At 49.8% G+C, this 17125-nt stretch overlaps 2 protein-coding genes across 2 annotated transcripts; one reads left to right on the top strand and one right to left on the bottom strand.

The window, feature by feature from the left end:
* The first annotated feature begins 735 nt into the window (after positions 1–735).
* LOC147113167 (nuclear valosin-containing protein-like) lies at positions 736–10137 on the top strand. Its single transcript, XM_085998072.1, has 5 exons — positions 736–874; positions 3742–3818; positions 4502–4590; positions 5829–5908; positions 8887–10137. The coding sequence occupies exons 1-5, from the start codon at positions 818–820 to the stop codon at positions 8929–8931; spliced, it is 348 nt and encodes a 115-aa protein (XP_085854198.1). The 5' UTR covers positions 736–817; the 3' UTR covers positions 8932–10137.
* A 472-nt stretch (positions 10138–10609) lies between these two features.
* LOC147113166 (sphingolipid delta(4)-desaturase DES1-like) lies at positions 10610–16568 on the bottom strand. The gene is made up of 2 exons (XM_085998071.1): positions 15226–16568; positions 10610–12583 (listed from the first exon to the last, which is right to left on the bottom strand). Exons 1-2 carry the CDS (start codon positions 15982–15984, stop codon positions 12440–12442), a joined length of 903 nt encoding a protein of 300 aa, XP_085854197.1. The 5' UTR covers positions 15985–16568; the 3' UTR covers positions 10610–12439.
* Positions 16569–17125: the final 557 nt, after the last annotated feature.

Raw genomic sequence — 17125 nt, 5'->3', positions numbered from 1 at the left:
CAGTAACTCTCTCTGGGGGGGGGGGGCGGTGATGTCAGTAACTCTCTCTCTGGGGGGGGTGATGTCAGTAACTCCCCTCCCAGGGGGTTTAGTCTGAATGGTCTGGCCCGGGGGGGTTGGGGACCAGTACAGTCTGTGCTGTGGCAGTTTCAACACTGCATGTTTGCCGATCCTGTTGGCTGCACTCATGAGATATGTTAATTACTGGGATTTTCTGGGTGTTATTTGGGATCACAATTCACGATTCAATTTTCTCGTGGAAAGCGTGAATTGTTGCCTTGTGGTGGTTTTGCACATTTGTTGTTCATGACCCATGACCTGAAATGGTCAGCACCTGCAACATAACAACACAGGACAGATTATGAAATCATCTTAAATGGTTATTACTCATCCCAGAGCCTCGAGAGTATGTGTTCAACAGGCTATTAAACCGTGGAGGGCATCACCAGCCTGGCACCCATGTATTTCCCGGCAGGAATGGCGGGATCAGGAATCCCAGCTGAATTTGCTCCCCTTTCAGCCGGGGCACAGGTCAGCAGTGGGGTTCTGACACTGGCCAACCAATCTGGCCAGAGACTAGTGATGGAACCAGAGACCTTTCCTGCCTCAGTATGGCTCCGTTCCTCCTGGGCCGATTCATGCACCTGTGACCTAGAGCCTCTGGCAATTGCCAGGGAGCAGGGCTCCTGCGTGCCTCGCCTGCTTTAATGATGGTTGTGTGGTGATGGTAATCAGTTGTTCAGTATGTTCTGTTGTTTGCTGCTAGATATTCTTGACCCCGCCATCCTGCGGCCTGGACGATTGGATAAGACGCTGTATGTTGGATTACCGCCGGCCTCCGATCGATTTTGCCATCCTCCAGACACTGACAAAGGTAAAATGTCAGAGGGGACGACCCCGTCATTCCTTCTGAATTCCTGCGTATGCGCGGTTTTGCATTTAAAAGCTGGTGAGCTGGTCTGCGCAGGAGCTCGGGACCATTGGGCGGCTGTGCAGCTTAAAGGGAACATTGCACGTGACTCCATATTGCCGTTTCTTCATCGTCGCTGGGTCAAAATCCTGGAACTCCCAAATAGCACTGTGGGAGTACCTTCACCACACGGACTGCAACCGTTCAAGAAGGCAGCTCACCACCACCTTCTCAAAGGCAACTAGGGATGGGCAATAAATGCTGGCCTTGCCATTAACGCCCACATTCCAAGAATGAATGAGTTTCAACAGAGAAAGGCCCACGCGATGTGCTGAGTCTGTCCTCTGAAGTTCCCGATCGCCCTATTTTGTACTGAAAATCGCAATGAGACGAGGCTCAGTCTGCTCCCAGCCTCCTCCCGAAACTCTGCATTCGTGAATCGTGATGAGGCGAGGCTCAGTCTTGCTCCGACCCTCCCTCCCCATTCTCTCGGTCTGTGAATCGTGATGAGGCGAAGCTCAGTCTGCTCCAACCCTCCCCATTCCTCGGTCCGTGAATCGTGATGAGGCGAGGCTCACTCTGCTCCGACCCTCCCTCCCCATTATCTCGGTCCGTGAATCGTGATGAGGCGTGGCTCAGTCTGCTCCGACCTCCCTCCCATTCTCTTCGGTCCGTGAATCGTGATGAGGCGAGGCTCAGTCTGCTCCGACCTCCCTCCTGGTTGTAGGTGTTTTGCGGACCAAGTGATATGCAAAGTCGACGCTCACACCATCCCCGGAAAAGATGACCGACTCAGAGTTATGGTTCAAAACGGTCTTTACTCGCAGGCCTGGGGAGAACCTTTCAGATCGCTGTCTGAATCTGACTCCACCGATATCCTAGCAACATCCACAATTATATAAAAATCAAACCCCTGCCCTAGGGGCGGTGCAAAGCTTATCAGCATATACAGAGTTATAGCTAAATGGCAATTATAAACCGTGACATTTAATCCTTCCTGCCACCTACAAACTCGCAGTTCTGTTATCAGTTGGTCCTGTCAACTTCTGTGACTGGGGCCTCATCTTAATTTATTACTTTACAACCGTCCATTTGTCTCTGACCAGGTGGTTTGCTTGTTACAAGTTTTCTTAAGATAACAGTCCTTGTTAAGTCTGTTCAAAGCACAGACTTTTGGCCTTGCTCTCGGGTTACTTCTGCAAAACAAGCAAATTCTGATTAGTCCCACCATACTTTGATGTAATGGAACCCTGTTGTGAGTTTACAACAAACAAATTCTTAGGTGTGTTATCTTGTATATGTGTTGCCTCGCCTGGCCGAGCAGACATCCTCCCTAATCTTCCCACGAGTTGCTCTGCAGTTTAATTTCTCAGCATTCGAAGTCACTTAATCATGTTTTTAAAGCTTAGCTGGGTAAATGCAATATACAGACCCATATATCGTTTAACTCAGGTTATGGATTAACTCATTATCTCCACCTTGTGCATTGGTGCTACATTGTACATATTCTAACATACAAAACTAAAGTATAATAGTAATTTAGTTACTTCACTCCCCATTCTCTCGGTCTGTGAATCGTGATGAGGCGAGGCTCAGTCTGCTCCGACCCTCCCGATTCTCTCGGTCTGTGAATCGTGATGAGGCGAGGCTCAGTCTGCTCCGACCCTCCCCGTTCTCTCGGTCCGTGAATCGTGATGAGGCGAGGCTCAGTCTGCTCTGACCCTCCCCATTCTCTCGGTCCGTGAATCGTGATGAGGCGAGGCTCAGTCTTCTCCGACCCTCCCTCCCCATTCTCTCGCTCCGTGAATCGTGATGAGGCGAGGCTCAGTCTGCTCTGACCCTCCCTCCCCATTCTCTCGGTCCGTGAATCGTGATGAGGCGAGGCTCAGTCTGCTCCGACCCTCCCTCCCCATTCTCTCTCGGTCTGTGAATCGTGATGAGGCGAGGCTCAGTCTGCTCCGACCCTCCCATTCTCTCGGTCTGTGAATCGTGATGAGGCGAGGCTCAGTCTGCTCCGACCCTCCCTCCCCATTCTCTCGGTCTGTGAATCGTGATGAGGCGAGGCTCAGTCTGCTCCGACCCTCCCATTCTCTCGGTCTGTGAATCGTGATGAGGCGAGGCTCAGTCTGCTCCGACGCTCCCCATTCTCTCGGTCTGTGAATCGTGATGAGGCGAGGCTCAGTCTGCTCCGACCCTCCCTCCCCATTCTCTCGGTCTGTGAATCGTGATGAGGCGAGGCTCAGTCTGCTCCGACCCTCCCTCCCCCATTCTCTCGGTCCGTGAATCGTGATGAGGAGAGGCTCAGTCTGCTCCGACCCTCCCCATTCTCTCGGTCTGTGAATCGTCTAGTCCTGATGAGCACACGCCTGTATCAACACTGCGATAGAGTGGGGGCAGGGAAGGTCAAACCTCCAACAGTTGACTCCTGATGCAATTATTCGCATGAAGAAATCTCAGACCGGAGGGAAGAAAGCCTCCTTTCTATTCTGCATTGTTCAGTCTTGCAGCACGATCTCCTATCTTTGTTCATTGTTACACTGCTGTGTGTTTACTCTCTGTTCATCTCTCTCTCTCTCTCCTGTTCATTTTTTCACCGTGTTTAATCTCCATTCCCCGCTCTCTCTCTCACCCCTGTTCATTGTTTCTATGCTCCAGGTTATATGGAAGGATTAAAATGGGGTTTGAGGCGATATATGGGGGTTTGAGGGGCGATATCAGATGTTCTGGCGGGAATATGGCAGAAAATGAGGGGTTATATGGGGGTGCTTGAGGGGTACATGGAACCACAGTCTCCAGCTCTGTAGCTAACGATGCTCGAATTTCTGTTGCAGTGCGGCACTCGCCCTCCCATGGACCCTGACGTTGATCTGTGTGCAATCGCAAATGACCAGCGCTGCGAATGTTTCACGTGAGTTGATCCATTTCTCCCCCAGCAATGCCCCTGCTCCACTTACTCTCTGCCTCCCTTCAAAGCTGGCTTCGACTGTGCTACAGCCCCCCTGTACTGAATTCCCCGGGCCCCCCCCCCCCGTACCGGATTCCCAAGGGCCCCCCCCCCCCCGTACCGGATTCCCAAGGGCCCTCCCCCGTACTGAATTCCCAAGGGCCCCCCCCCCATACCGGATTCCCAAGGGCCCTCCCCCGTACCGGATTCCCAAGGGCCCCCTTGTACCAGATTCCCAAGGGCCCCCCTCCCCGTACCAGATTCCCAAGGGGCTCCCGCGTACCGGATTCCCCAGGGCAGTGAGATGTCAAACAGTGAGTCATGAGACTATTCACCTGTGGGGCCGGCTGCTCTGAGTGATGTTCCCTCTATTTTCCCACCCCTTCCCACTCCCAGCAGACCTTGTCTGGTGGTCCTTCGATCTGCCCCCACAGACCTTGAGTGTTGAAGCCAAGGGTGTACATCCAGCGGAGGCCAGGGATCGGGCTTGGAGCCCACCTACTCCGTGAGGTGAGGTTGAGTGTCACTGGCTGGGGGTGGCCCCTCACTGGGTGCCCAGTGCTCCTTCAGTGAGGGAGGGAGCGATTATTCCAGCCAGCCCACAGTTGAGGGGGAGCTGCATTGATTCCGTCTCTTGTCTTCTCCAGGGGGGCCGACCTGTCTGCATTGGTGCGTGAAGCTTCCATTAACGCCCTGAGACAGCAGCTCTCCGCCCAGAGTCCGGACTCAGGCCCAGGTAAGAAAATCTCACCCCAGCGAAGGAGAGTCTCCCAACAACCTGTTCCTGTGACCTGCGATCCTGAGCCCCGCCCCCTCCAGTCCGGGCCCCGCCCCACCCCTCGGGCCACTCCCCTCGCCAATCGCGCACCCCGCCCCCTCGCCCGGCGATCCGAGCCCCGTCCCCTCGCCCGGCGGCCCGGGCTCTTGACCGCTGGTCCGGGCCCCGTCCCCCTCACCGGCCGGTCTGGACCCCGCCCCCAACATGCGCTGGTCAGAGCCCCGGCCCCTCGCGGGCCAGTCGGGACCCCGCCCCAACACGCGCCAGTCAGAGCCCCCGCCCCCTCACTTGCCGGTCCGAGCCCCTCGCTCGCCGGTCCGGGCTCCGCCCCCCCTCGCTGGCCAGTCGGGACCCCGCCCCCAACATGCGCCGGTCCGAACCCCGCCCCCCCTCGCCGGCCGGTCCGAACCCCGCCCCCTCGCTCGCTGGTCCGGGCCCCGCCCCCCTCGCCAGCCGGTCCGAGCCCCGCCCCCTCGTTCGCTGGTCCGGGCCCCGCCCCCCTCGCCGGCCGGTCCGAACCCTGCCCACTCGCTCGCTGGTCCGGGCCCCGCCCCCCTCGCCGGCCGGTCCGAGCCCCGCCCCCTCGTTCGCTGGTCCGGGCCCCGCCCCCCTCGCCGGCCGGTCCGAACCCTGCCCACTCGCTCGCTGGTCCGGGCCCCGCCCCCCTCGCCGGCCGGTCCGAACCCTGCCCACTCGCTCGCTGGTCCGGGCCCCGCCCCCCTCGCCGGCCGGTCCGAACCCCGCCCCCTCGCTCGCTGGTCCGGGCCCCGCCCCCCTCGCCGGCCGGTCCGAACCCCGCCCCCTCGCTCGCTGGTCCGGGCCCCGCCCCCCTCGCCAGCCGGTCCGAGCCCCGCCCCCTCGTTCGCTGGTCCGGGCCCCGCCCCCCTCGCCGGCCGGTCCGAGCCCCGCCCCCCTCGTTCGCTGGTCCGGGCCCCGCCCCCCTCGCCGGCCGGTCCGAGCCCCGCCCCCCTCGTTCGCTGGTCCGGGCCCCGCCCCCCTCGCCGGCCGGTCCGAGCCCCGCCCCCTCGTTCGCTGGTCCGGGCCCCGCCCCCCTCGCCGGCCGGTCCGAACCCTGCCCACTCGCTCGCTGGTCCGGGCCCCGCCCCCCTCGCCGGCCGGTCCGAACCCTGCCCACTCGCTCGCTGAACCATTCTATTACTATTGTTAGTTTTCTGTTAACTGTTCTTGGCTTTCAGCTCCCTGTTCGAACATACGGGTTGCACGGCAGCACTTTGAAGCAGCCTTTGAGAAATTGAGACCTTCTGTGTCCAAAAAGGTGAGATCATAGAATAGTATAGCACAGAAGGAGGCCATTCGACCCATCGAGTCTGGGCTGACACTTTCGCAGAGCAATCCAGTTAGTCTCACTTCCCCGCTCTTTCCCCCATCTCCCTGCAAGTTTTTCTCCTTCAATATTTATCCAATTCCCTTTTGAAGGCTACTGTTGAATCTGTATCCAGCGCCCTATCAGGCAGCGCATTCCAAATCCTAACCACTCATTGAGTGAAAAGGTTTTTCCTCATGTTGTCTCTGGTTCTTTTGCCAATCACCTTAAATCTGTGCCCTCTGGTTATCGACCCTTCAGCTATTGGAAACAGTTTCTCTTTATTTACTCTTATCTAAAGCCTTCATGATTTTAAACCCCTCTATCAAACCTCCTCTTGGTCTTCTCTGCTCTAAGAAGCCAAGCTTCTCCAGTCTATCCACGTCACTATAATCGCTCATCCCTGGAACCATTGTAGTACATCTCTTTACCCTCTCCAAAGCATTCAGGTCCTTCCTTAAGTGTGGTGCCCACATTACTCCAGCTGGGGCTGAACTAGTGTTTTATACAGGTTTAGCATAACTTCCTGGCTATTGCACTCTATACCTCGGTGTATAAAGCCCAGGATCCCATAAGCTTTATTAACTGCTTTGTTTACCTGTCCTGCCACCTTCAAAGATTGGTGCACAAGCACCCCCCGGTCTCTCTCTTTAAAACTACCATTTAACATGTATTGTGTCTCCTCATTCTTGCCACCAAAATGTGTCACCTCACACTTTTCTACATTGAATTTCATCTGTCATGTGTCCACCCATTCCACCAGCCTGTCTCTTGAAGTCTATTACTATCTTCGTCACTACACTTCCAAGTTTTGTGCCATCTGCAAATTTCAAAATTATGCCCTGTACCCCCAAGTCCAAGTCATTAATGTATATCAAAAACAGCAGTGGTCCTAGTACTGAACTTTGGGGAGCGCCACTGCACACCTTCCTCCAGTTCAAAAAACAGCCAGTCACAACTCTGTTTTCTATCCATTAGCCAATTTTGTACCTATGCTGCTACTGCCCCCTTTATTCCATGGGTTTCAATTTTGCTAACAAGCATAGTATGTGGTACTTTATCAAATGCCTTTTGAAAGTCCATATACACAACATCAACTGCAGTGTTCTCATCCACCCTCTGTTACCTCATCAAAAAACTCAATCAAGTTAGTCGAGCACAATTTGCCTTTAACAAATCCATGCTGGCTCGCCTTTATTAGTCCATGCCTGCCCAAGTGGCTGCTAATTTTCTCCTGGATCATTGTTTCTAAAAGCTTCTCCACCACTGATGGGCCTGTAATTGCCAGGTTTATCCGTCCCCTTTTTTAAATAAGGGTGTAAACATTTGTAATCCTCCAGTCCTTTGGCACCACCCCTGTATCTAAGGAGGATTGGAAGATTGTGGCCAGTCCCTGTGCAATTTCTACCCTTACATCCTAAGATGCATCCCATCCGGACCGGGTGACTTATCCACTTTAAGTACTGCTAGCTTTTCTAGTAACTTTTTAAAATCGCATCCAGTATCCCGACAACACTGATGCAAAGTACACGTTTGGTACCTATGATCGCTCAGTGACTCTGTTTGCTCAGCTGTCGGTCTGATGATCCAAGTGCGGGTGTGCTGTGTGAGATGGGGAGATATAGTTTATAATGCACTGGCCTCTTGTGTGGCCTCCCCTCCCATTCCTGCTCCTGTAATTAGGTGCTGGTTGGGGTGTTGGGAGGTTGTGCTGTGTGATGACCGGGACATCATGGGGGATATGGGCATTATGAGCTATGAGTTGGTCCCTGGCTGGGTCTAGTTAATTCAGCAAAGACTTCTCGTCCCATGAGATGGTCTACACTGTCTTTTATTGATAGTCACTGAGGGCCTCTGTGTTGTGTAGGTGCAATTTAAAAAACCAGGTGACAAGGTACAACACGGGAGATTACTGGAGAAGATTAAGGGGTGTAGAATTAGTGGGAGGATAGCACACTGGGTTTAAAATTAGTTAGAGGGAGAAAATGGAGAGTAGGAGTGACTGGCTGAGAGGGAGCAATGTCGGAATTTGCAGATGACACCAAAATAAGAGGTAGATAATTCTTTGTAGCTTCCTCTGGTCTAAAGTAATATTGGTACGAGGGGAATGGACAAATGGAAGTCAATCAGCAAGTGTTTTGGGTCCATTCCCTTTTTTGGCCTTGTGGATTTTGGCATGAGATGGGTAATTATTAATCGACTCACCTTGGGAACACTGCTCTGTGACGATGTTCAGCCTGGCCTGTCGCTGATTGAGGGCAGATTCGGAGATCTCAGCTCTATCTTATCCCCAGTGATCTGGGCTGGGTTTTGGTTTAACCCTTTTGAGCCTCCTTCAGCATTGAAAGGAGGCCCCAAGTCCCCAACACTCCTTCCTCCTCTCCCCCCCCCCCCCAACCACACTGGCTCTCAACACATCTCCTCTTTCCCCCCCCCCCCCCCCCAAATGATCTATGTACATGGACCCTAAGTCTCTTTGGATCTCCATTGTTTCTAGCTTTTCGCCATTTAGATCTAAAGTGGATGATCTCAAATTTGTTTACATTGAAATCCATCTGCCAGTTTTGCCCATTAGTTTTATCTTTTGATATCATTTTGATCTATGCTACCTACAATGCTGCCTATCTTTGTGTCATTAGCAAACTTGGATATGACTTTCTAAGTCATTAATAAATATGGTGAATAATTGAGGTCTTTGCAGGACCCCACTAGTCACATCCTGCCAGTAAGAGTATGCCCATTATCCCTACTGCCTGTCTTATGCTGCTCAGTTAATTTCCTAACCAGGTCTTTGATGGACTTTATCAAATACCTTCTGGAAGTCCATATAAATAGCATCCATCAGCATTCCCCAGTCCACTACTTTAGTCAGAATTTTTCTGTCTCTGTCCAACTCTATCTAACTCAGTTTTACTCTGTTTCTTGCACAGGATCAGTTGATGTACGAGTTGCTGCGACAGTCTCTTGGCCAGTGATCCAGATGGAGGCGACTGGTGTGAGTGCCTGAGGTTGTCTGGGCTGCTGTTTGGAAGGCTCTCTGTGCTGGATGTTGCTGGAGTAACGTTTACAGAAACTGTTCAGCATCTTCACACAGGACTTGCTGTCTGAGCTGTACTTCCTCCGACTATGACTGCTGTCAGAAATACCAGGCTCCCATTTCCTTAACATCACTGAATGACCTTGGAGTTCTGAAGCCTGTTGTTACCAGCGACAGGCTGAGGTCACCACCTATTGACAAGTCACTTTTTGGGGCGGGGGTGGTCGATATCGTGTTTCAGGTTTTAATGGAAGTTAAATGAAATATCTCAATATCCTCTAACAAACCCCACTGGTAATGAACCTCTGAATAACTATCTACCTTTATTACTCTTACCCCTTTTCTCCCCTCTCAGTAATATCTAGCCCCCCCCACCCCACAGTCAAAAGGAATAAATGGGCTTTTGTAATAAAATGGACAAGCTGTTTGATTTATATTTGGGGTGGAGGAGAGTGCTGGCAGGAAGGGTTAGTTCCAAAGACTATTCTGTCATACATAATCTTGCACTGTTGGGGAAGTGAGACGGAGCAGCTGTGGGAATGAACTGGGATGTGATTCAGCTCTGATGAAATGGCCTATCTTCCTGCAAAGGAGAAATTGATAAGGTCAGAAATGGTGATGGTCGCTGATGATTGCAGTCCATGCTCGCATGCAGCAAGACCGGGACGATATTCAGGCTTGGGTGGGCAAGTTGCAGGGAACATTCATGCTACATAAGTGCCAGGCAATGACTATCTCCAACAAGCAGCTGAAAGGGAACATGGCACGTGACTCCATAGTGCTGCTCCTTCATCGTCACTGGGTCAAAATCTTGCAGTCCCCCCAACACAGTACTGTGGGAGTACCTTCACCACGCAGACTGCAGCGGTTCAAGAAGGTGGCTCACTCCCACCTTCTCGATAAATCTGAATTTTTAAAAATTTGGATGTGGGCATTGCTGGCAAGGCCAGCATTCAGTGCTCATCCCTAATTGCCAGCAATGCCCACATCCCATACCCAAATTTAAATAAATTCAGATTTATTTGTGTTGTGGGGAAGGAGGAGCATGAACCCACCCCTCAACCAACTAAACAAGCCAGGCTGATGTCAGTGCAGGTCTAAGGGAGTGTTTCACTGTCAAAGATGCTGGTTTTGGGGGGGGGGGGGGGGGGGGAAAAAAAAAAAAAAAAAAAAAAAAAAAGTGTTCTTAAGATTCACAACCCTTGGAAGTAATTCCTCATCATCACAGTCCCCCAGTGACTGATGCCTAACTTGCTGCCATTCTTCCCTTCACAAGTGTAGACTTTCACTGAGAATCCCACTCCATCTACTGCTGTGTGCTCATCTTGGCTTAGATATTAACCAGCTTTTTGTTGCAAAGATGTCATGAATGCTGCATTTCAGGCAGCTGGCACACAGGCCAGCAATCTTCCCCAACCCCACCCCCCATTCTCTCTACCCCGCCCTGTTCCGTGCCCGGTCCCCCGCCCCATGTAGTGGTGCTAAGTATAGAATCTGTCCTGTACTGGGTAGGTTCCACTTTGCAACAAAAGAAACATTAGGCAAGGTTGTCCCGAACATACTGCTCTAGTACTGGGACAAAGTGAAAACTGAAATGAAGGAGGATGGACCCATGGTACACAGACACCAGACTTAAGAAGCCATTTATATTTTAAACTGCAACAGTGAATTGTAGTTAGAACATAATAAATGTGCAATAATAGCCCTGGGTAACTTCAAAATATCAGTGAGTAACAGCAGCATCAATACAAAGGAATGTCTTATACAATAATCCTGGTTAGTGCAGGATCCTCACTGCAATCAAACGAGGGGAAAAATCAGCCAGCAATTAAAAGCCAGGTATAAACAGCTGTAGATTACTTACACGCTTCTTAGCCTGTTGGTAGGTCCAGGCCTTCCCACACTTGCTGTACACCTCTACCAGTAATTCACTCACTAAACACTGATGTCCTTCCCAAATCTAGATTTTTGCATCCTTCTTCTAGGCAGGTGGAGAACCTGCTGTGAATCCTTTCCCTGCACCTGAAGTCTGTTATCCACCAAAAACTGAGGGCAGAGGCACCAAATCCCCTTTTATAGTTAGGCACTTGGAGAACTATGTGGCAGGTCTCTAATCCCTTGCCTTCATCAGTGAAGTTTAAGCCCCTTTAACAGTTTGATTACAATCCCTGTCCAATGGCAGTTTTATGCCTTGTCCCCTGTTAGTCCAATAAACCCCTCCCCTACTGACATTAGATGTCAAATTGATAAGCAGAGTCCTGCACTAGCACCAAGGAAAGACAATGCATGGCCCTGACTGTCAAAGACTCTTGTCTCCCTGCTCCTAGCAACCACCCTCACTACCTTAGCCCAAGCAGCTATCAACATGCCACCCCTAATAGCTAGGGTTTGCAGGCTCTACAAGTACATGAGACACATCAAGCAGGATCCTGGCCTTAGACAAGCTGCACATGTCCAAAAGTAGGTGGGGAAAATGATCACCCTTAATCAATGGAGTACTGGAGATTTATGTAGAACTTACACAACTGCTCCAGCCCAGGCTGGAAAGAGCCTGGCTCGGAGGGTTAGCTACATTTGTACTAAATCTCTGCTCCATTTGGAAGAAATTCAGTATTACAATCAGGAAACCTGGGTAGTGAACAAAGCCCTCAAAACAGCCAAAGGGTAGGAAGCACAACACTGCTCTTCAGTGTAAAGTGACCCACCAGCACTAAACATAACCTTCACACACCTAGTCAGTTTTATTGCAGCAATCGACAAGGCAACAGCCTGGACCGTGCACAAAATTTACACCTGTCCATTGCAAAAGCAATGTCCTTCCTCTGCCCAATGTACCTTGTCTGAGGCTAAACTACTCATTCCCTATACATTGCACTGGTGATCCCAACTAGTGTATATTTGAAACCTTTGCAGGTGGTGATTGAAAGGTCCAGCTTGATATGCAAGGACCCTGCTGATTGGGGGCACAGTAAATCTCCCATTGTGTCAGTTATCTGGGATAGGCTGAAGGAAGGACTGTTAAGTTACATTGGGTTTTAGACAGGTACAAGTCACACTAATGGATCAGTAGGCAGTCACACCAATGGATCAGTAGGCAGTCTCACTCCTTTACAGAAAGATACAAGTGCATTGAATCAAAGTGAAACCAGCCCAGAGGCAAAAGAAACCATAATGGGGGAGACTACAACACTCGTCACATTTCAGAACCCTCTCTAATACAGTTTAAGTTTCCACTCGGACTTTGAGCAAGGAGGGGTACACAGCAGGCCAACTCAACTACTTCCTCAAAAAACTAAAATATTCAACCTTTGCTAGTGCACATCTTAGTTTGTACAAAGACACTTAATACAACATTGTTCTTGGAGAATGCAAGATCTGTAAAAACAGCTATAAACACTGCAGTCAGGCAAGCTAGCTTATTCCATCATTTCCCAAATCCACTCCACCTAGTCCTGTTTGGCATCCTTCACAGTTCTCTTGATGCGAGAGTAGGGGCTGATGGTATCATCCATGATGAAGTCGTACAGCACTTTCACCCAGGAAGAGTACTGAGGCAGATTGTCATAGTAATCAGCAGCGATCTTCCTCACCTAAGGGAGAGATGGAGAAACATGGAGCACATTTGCTGCTTCAAGTCAGACATCACCAGAACAAGTTTCACAAACTTAACCTGCAGGTAGAAATCAGGTTCATTTTCTCCTCAATAGGAGGAGTTCACTATTGCTGGAGTACAGTTCCAGACACTCAATGATCATTTGTCTGGGAGGCAAAGCATACCATCAGCTGTGGCATGTATCACAGCTAGATAACCTTGGATTCTCATCCAGCAGTGACTGTTCTGCCAGCTGCTGCCCTGCCTTTTACTTCCACAAGGGGCAATAAAGAATTGGATTATCCAATTCCTGCCCTGCCTTTTACTTCCACAAGGGGCAATAAAGAATTGGATTATCCAATTCCTGCCCTGGTGAGAACTCAGGCCAGGAATCAAAACTAGGAACTCCATCTGGAAGAGTAAGTCAGTGGTCAGAAACAGAGTGCCACTAGACCCATCTCGATTAATCCTTCCCCTTTCCAGCTGGACCAGTGTCTGACTGTGGCAGAGATCACCTCTTAAGATGGTAGGTACTGCAGGGAATTCATGGCCAGAATGATCTCCTTGACTAGTTTCAATCATCTAGATGGGTCAGAGGAATGGCCCAGATTTTTCTCCCCAAATTGGCCTGTTTTTTTGCCACTCCTAGAAAAATCCCATGGTTTTGGGTGGGGTGGTGTATGTTGTGATACACAAGGTACCACAAGTGTGGGACAGGCTCAATGGACCATCTGGTCTTTACTGGGGTCATTGTTCACAGATAACCATTCATCCATACATCCCAAAATGGGTCAACAAAGTTCCAAGTGGCTCAGTAGCAGGAAGGACTCAGTCGTGCCAACTTCTGCTGGGATGAGAAACTCTGCTCTAACTAGATTTTGCTCGGCTCAGCAGCAGCACCTTCTGATCTATTCGAAGGGCTGGATTCTGTACTAGTTACTGTAAAGTCTCACCTAGGGAAGCAGCTTAATGCAAGCTTGCACTGCAGTCACAAGTCTATTTAGTCCGATAATTCATACAAGCAGAGAGTGAGTGGTATTAAAGTTAGTGGGAATCTGGTACTAAATATTTGAATTGAATTAAGACGACCAAAGCTAGGGCCAAACTTGTCTATTTGCTGCCTATTCAGTGCAGGACTACAAGTGGAAATGTAAATACTAGCAGTGTACAGAGCAAAACAAAACATTGCTTAAGCAAATAGCAAGAGTCGTGAACATGTGCAGCTGCTGCAACCAATACAAATCAAAACAGCTAACAATCTGAATTGATATGCAATTAACATCTTTGTATTGTATAGAGTCAGTATAAGCCCAACACTATCTGATGCATTACAGTCATTGCCTGCCTGAGGTGCAATGAATTAGTTCAGTATCCCTACTGGCCACAGCAGATGTACTATGGCTACAGATTAAATCCATGCCATGTTCCAGCCTGGGCTTGGCCCAATATAGTTGCAGCCAGATTAGCTATTACATAGTGTATAAAAAACTATGTGCACCATACTTTGGAAACCCCAGTCAAAGCTTAGTCAACCGATTCATCTCAAATGATGGGGCCTAGAATGTGCTCCAAGTGTTGGAGACATCACGCAAAGATAGCTCAATTACCATTTCCACCCGCAGCCCTAACCAGAACCCGTGCTCCATCCGACAATACTTGCTCCACCTTGCATTCTTTAGTGTAGTAGTGCCCAGGCTGAGGTTAGCTCACAGATGAGTCATTGTGGTACTGGCACACCACTGCAGCTATATTACACAGGTTTATTCAGCAGCCACTTAACCCACTGTAGGTGCACTGGCTGGCACCAGGTCTCTATACACCAACCACATTTCATAGTTTATTCATACCCATCTTAGGCAACTCTGGGACAGTCTGCCTTAATAGCCACTCGTGATAAAGCATTCCAGGTCAAGCATGTGGAGAAATGCCAACTTCATTAGTGATGCCCCACAATTTCAAAAGCTAACAACTAACTGGTAACATTCAGTAAATCGCTACACTTCCTATAGCTTCAATGTTCTTCCTCCAAGGGTGCCTAGAACTGGAGACAATATCAGATTTGTTTTTATGGCTACACCCCACTAAACCCATTCTGGATCATCCGGCCCACCACTAAACCCATTCTGGATCATCCGGCCCACCACTAAACCCATTCGTTTTCCACATGTAGTCTCCCCAAACAGTAATCCAAGGGCACACTACCAAGCCATGTAGATTAGGTCAGGCAGCAGGTTGGACTAGGGCAAATCCAGGGATGCCACCAGATCACAGGTCAGTTACTGCTACTGGAAAGTGCACTTGCTGAGCTCAGCCAAGGTGTTGTGTGGAGAAATAGCTTGACAGCTCACATGAATGGCCATTTATACAAGATACCCAGACTGTTCACCCACAAACTGTACCACAGCAAGAGTCAGCGCCTTCAGGACAGGGGAGGAAAATAGAACAGACTAGGTCAAGAACAGCAGCAGTTTGAAAATTAGGTGTTTCAAATTTAAAATGCCAACAAGGATGAAACTTTTTCCTTCAGGGGAGGACAAAACTTAAAGCCATCCAACCCAGGAGACAACTGAGGCCTTCCCTCCTGAAGGGAAGGAGACCAGTGCTGGGTTAGAGAGACAGAGTTAAAAAACAAATACTCACTTGAGGAAGCCGGCACCCTGGAACACTGGGGAAGTCATGGTGTTCATTGTGATAGCCCACATTGAAGGTGAGGAGATTGAGGGGCCCATAGTAAGAGTAGGTTTCATGGCCCTTCAGAAACATGTAATGTTCAGCAATGAAGTGCCCAGAGATGGGATGTAGGCCCATTCCCAGGAGGGACCCTGCCAACATGTAGACAATTGATTTCATTCCCCAAAAGTGATAAATCAGCAGATCAAAGGTTAGCTGAATGACCAGGTTGGTGATCTCCAGGTGAGTAATGGGCTTGGGGTTGATGCAGAGTGGGCGGATGGCATAGAAGAGTGGCTGCAGGATCACCCAAACCAGCTTCCTGAACCTGGTGCAGAAAAACCAGCCCTCGAACACGGTGGGAATGTCCACGTCAATACCAGCCCCACCCATGTAGCGGTGATGGTCCATATGATACCTCTTGAAGGAGATGGAGTATGGCAGGCCGATAGGGAGGTTGGCAAACATGCCAAAGTAACGGTTGAACAGTGCTCGCTTGTTCCCAAAGGCAGCATTGTGAGAAATCTCATGGATGGCCAGCGTTATGGAATGGTTTATGCACCCACTGAATACATAGGCCCAGAAAATCACCCACTTCCACTGCAAGTCCTTCACAAGGTAGAAGGCCAAAAGCTGAATTGCTACCATCAGTGTGATGATCCATTTCAGGTTGTGATCCGGGCCCATCAACAGCTTAATCTCAGGGTATTTGGCTGCAAGACAAAACATTTAAAAAAAAGTCAGTTAGTTTGACACATTCAACTTAAGTGGACAAGCCTCAGGGGGAAGAATGAACACATCAAGTAGGGAGGAAGAAGGAGGTACACCACCTTAACTACCATGATACCATCTTGTAACCTTCAGCTGAAAGTGAAACATCAACACAGTAAATCCACAGATCTTCAACTGATAATCCCCAGCCCTTCGCTAACAGACGAGACCAGACCAGACAGGATTGGATCAGATCATTTGAGGGATACAGCAAATTTGCTCTCTTCCAACCCTAGATTTCAACTCAATGGCAAGGCTCAGAAGTGAGCAGGGAACAGAGTCCCAGCATAATTGGCACTATATTCCAACACAAGTCTTACCCTCAGGAGTGGAGGCTGAAGCAATACAGCAGGCTACTTGAACAGCTCAGGGGACCAGGGAAAAAGCAGGTTCACAAATACAGACTGATACACCCCAAACCCCTCTAACACTTTCTCCAGCTCTTAATCAGAAACATGCGTTTTGCACAGGGTCCATGCATTCATTACACTCCAAGATGGAGGGTCAGTAGGTTGCCAAATATTGCATTGATGTCTTGCAGTTAGGCATTAAATAATTCAATGCATTGTAGATTTCCAATTTTTAATGTATACAAGAATCAGAACCGTACATTACAGGAGGCCATCGCATCTGTGCCAGCTCTTGGATGACAAGGGATATACAAAAATGCATTAGAAATAAAAAGGGGGGCTTTTGGCAGTTACAAAAGACGGAAGAAGCCCTAGAGGAGTATAAAAAATGCAGGGGCATACTTAAAAAAGAAATTAGGAGGGCGAGGAGGGGCCATGAAATAACACTGGCGAGCAAAATAAAGGAAAATCCTAAGATGTTTTATAAGTATATTAAGGGCAAGAGGATAACCAGGGAAAGGGTAGGGCCCATTAGGGACCAAAGTGGCAAGCTGTGTGTAGAGCCAGATGATGTAGGCGGGGTTTTAAATGAATTTTTTGCATCTGTGTTCACTATGGAGAAAGACGATGCAGACATAGAAATCGGGCAAGGGGGCTGTGACATACTTGAACATATTAGCATCGAGAGGGAGGAGGTGCTAGCGGTTTTAGCAGGCCAAAAAGTGGATAAATCCCCAGGCCCAGACGAG

This window comes from Somniosus microcephalus, chromosome 9, assembly GCF_052327205.1.
Source record: "Somniosus microcephalus isolate GS21.2 chromosome 9, FLI_Smic_1.0, whole genome shotgun sequence".
In the NCBI taxonomy this organism is placed as follows: Eukaryota; Metazoa; Chordata; class Chondrichthyes; order Squaliformes; family Somniosidae; genus Somniosus; species Somniosus microcephalus.
Note: the sequence above shows the minus strand (reverse complement) of the source record. Positions and strands in the feature narration are given on the sequence as shown.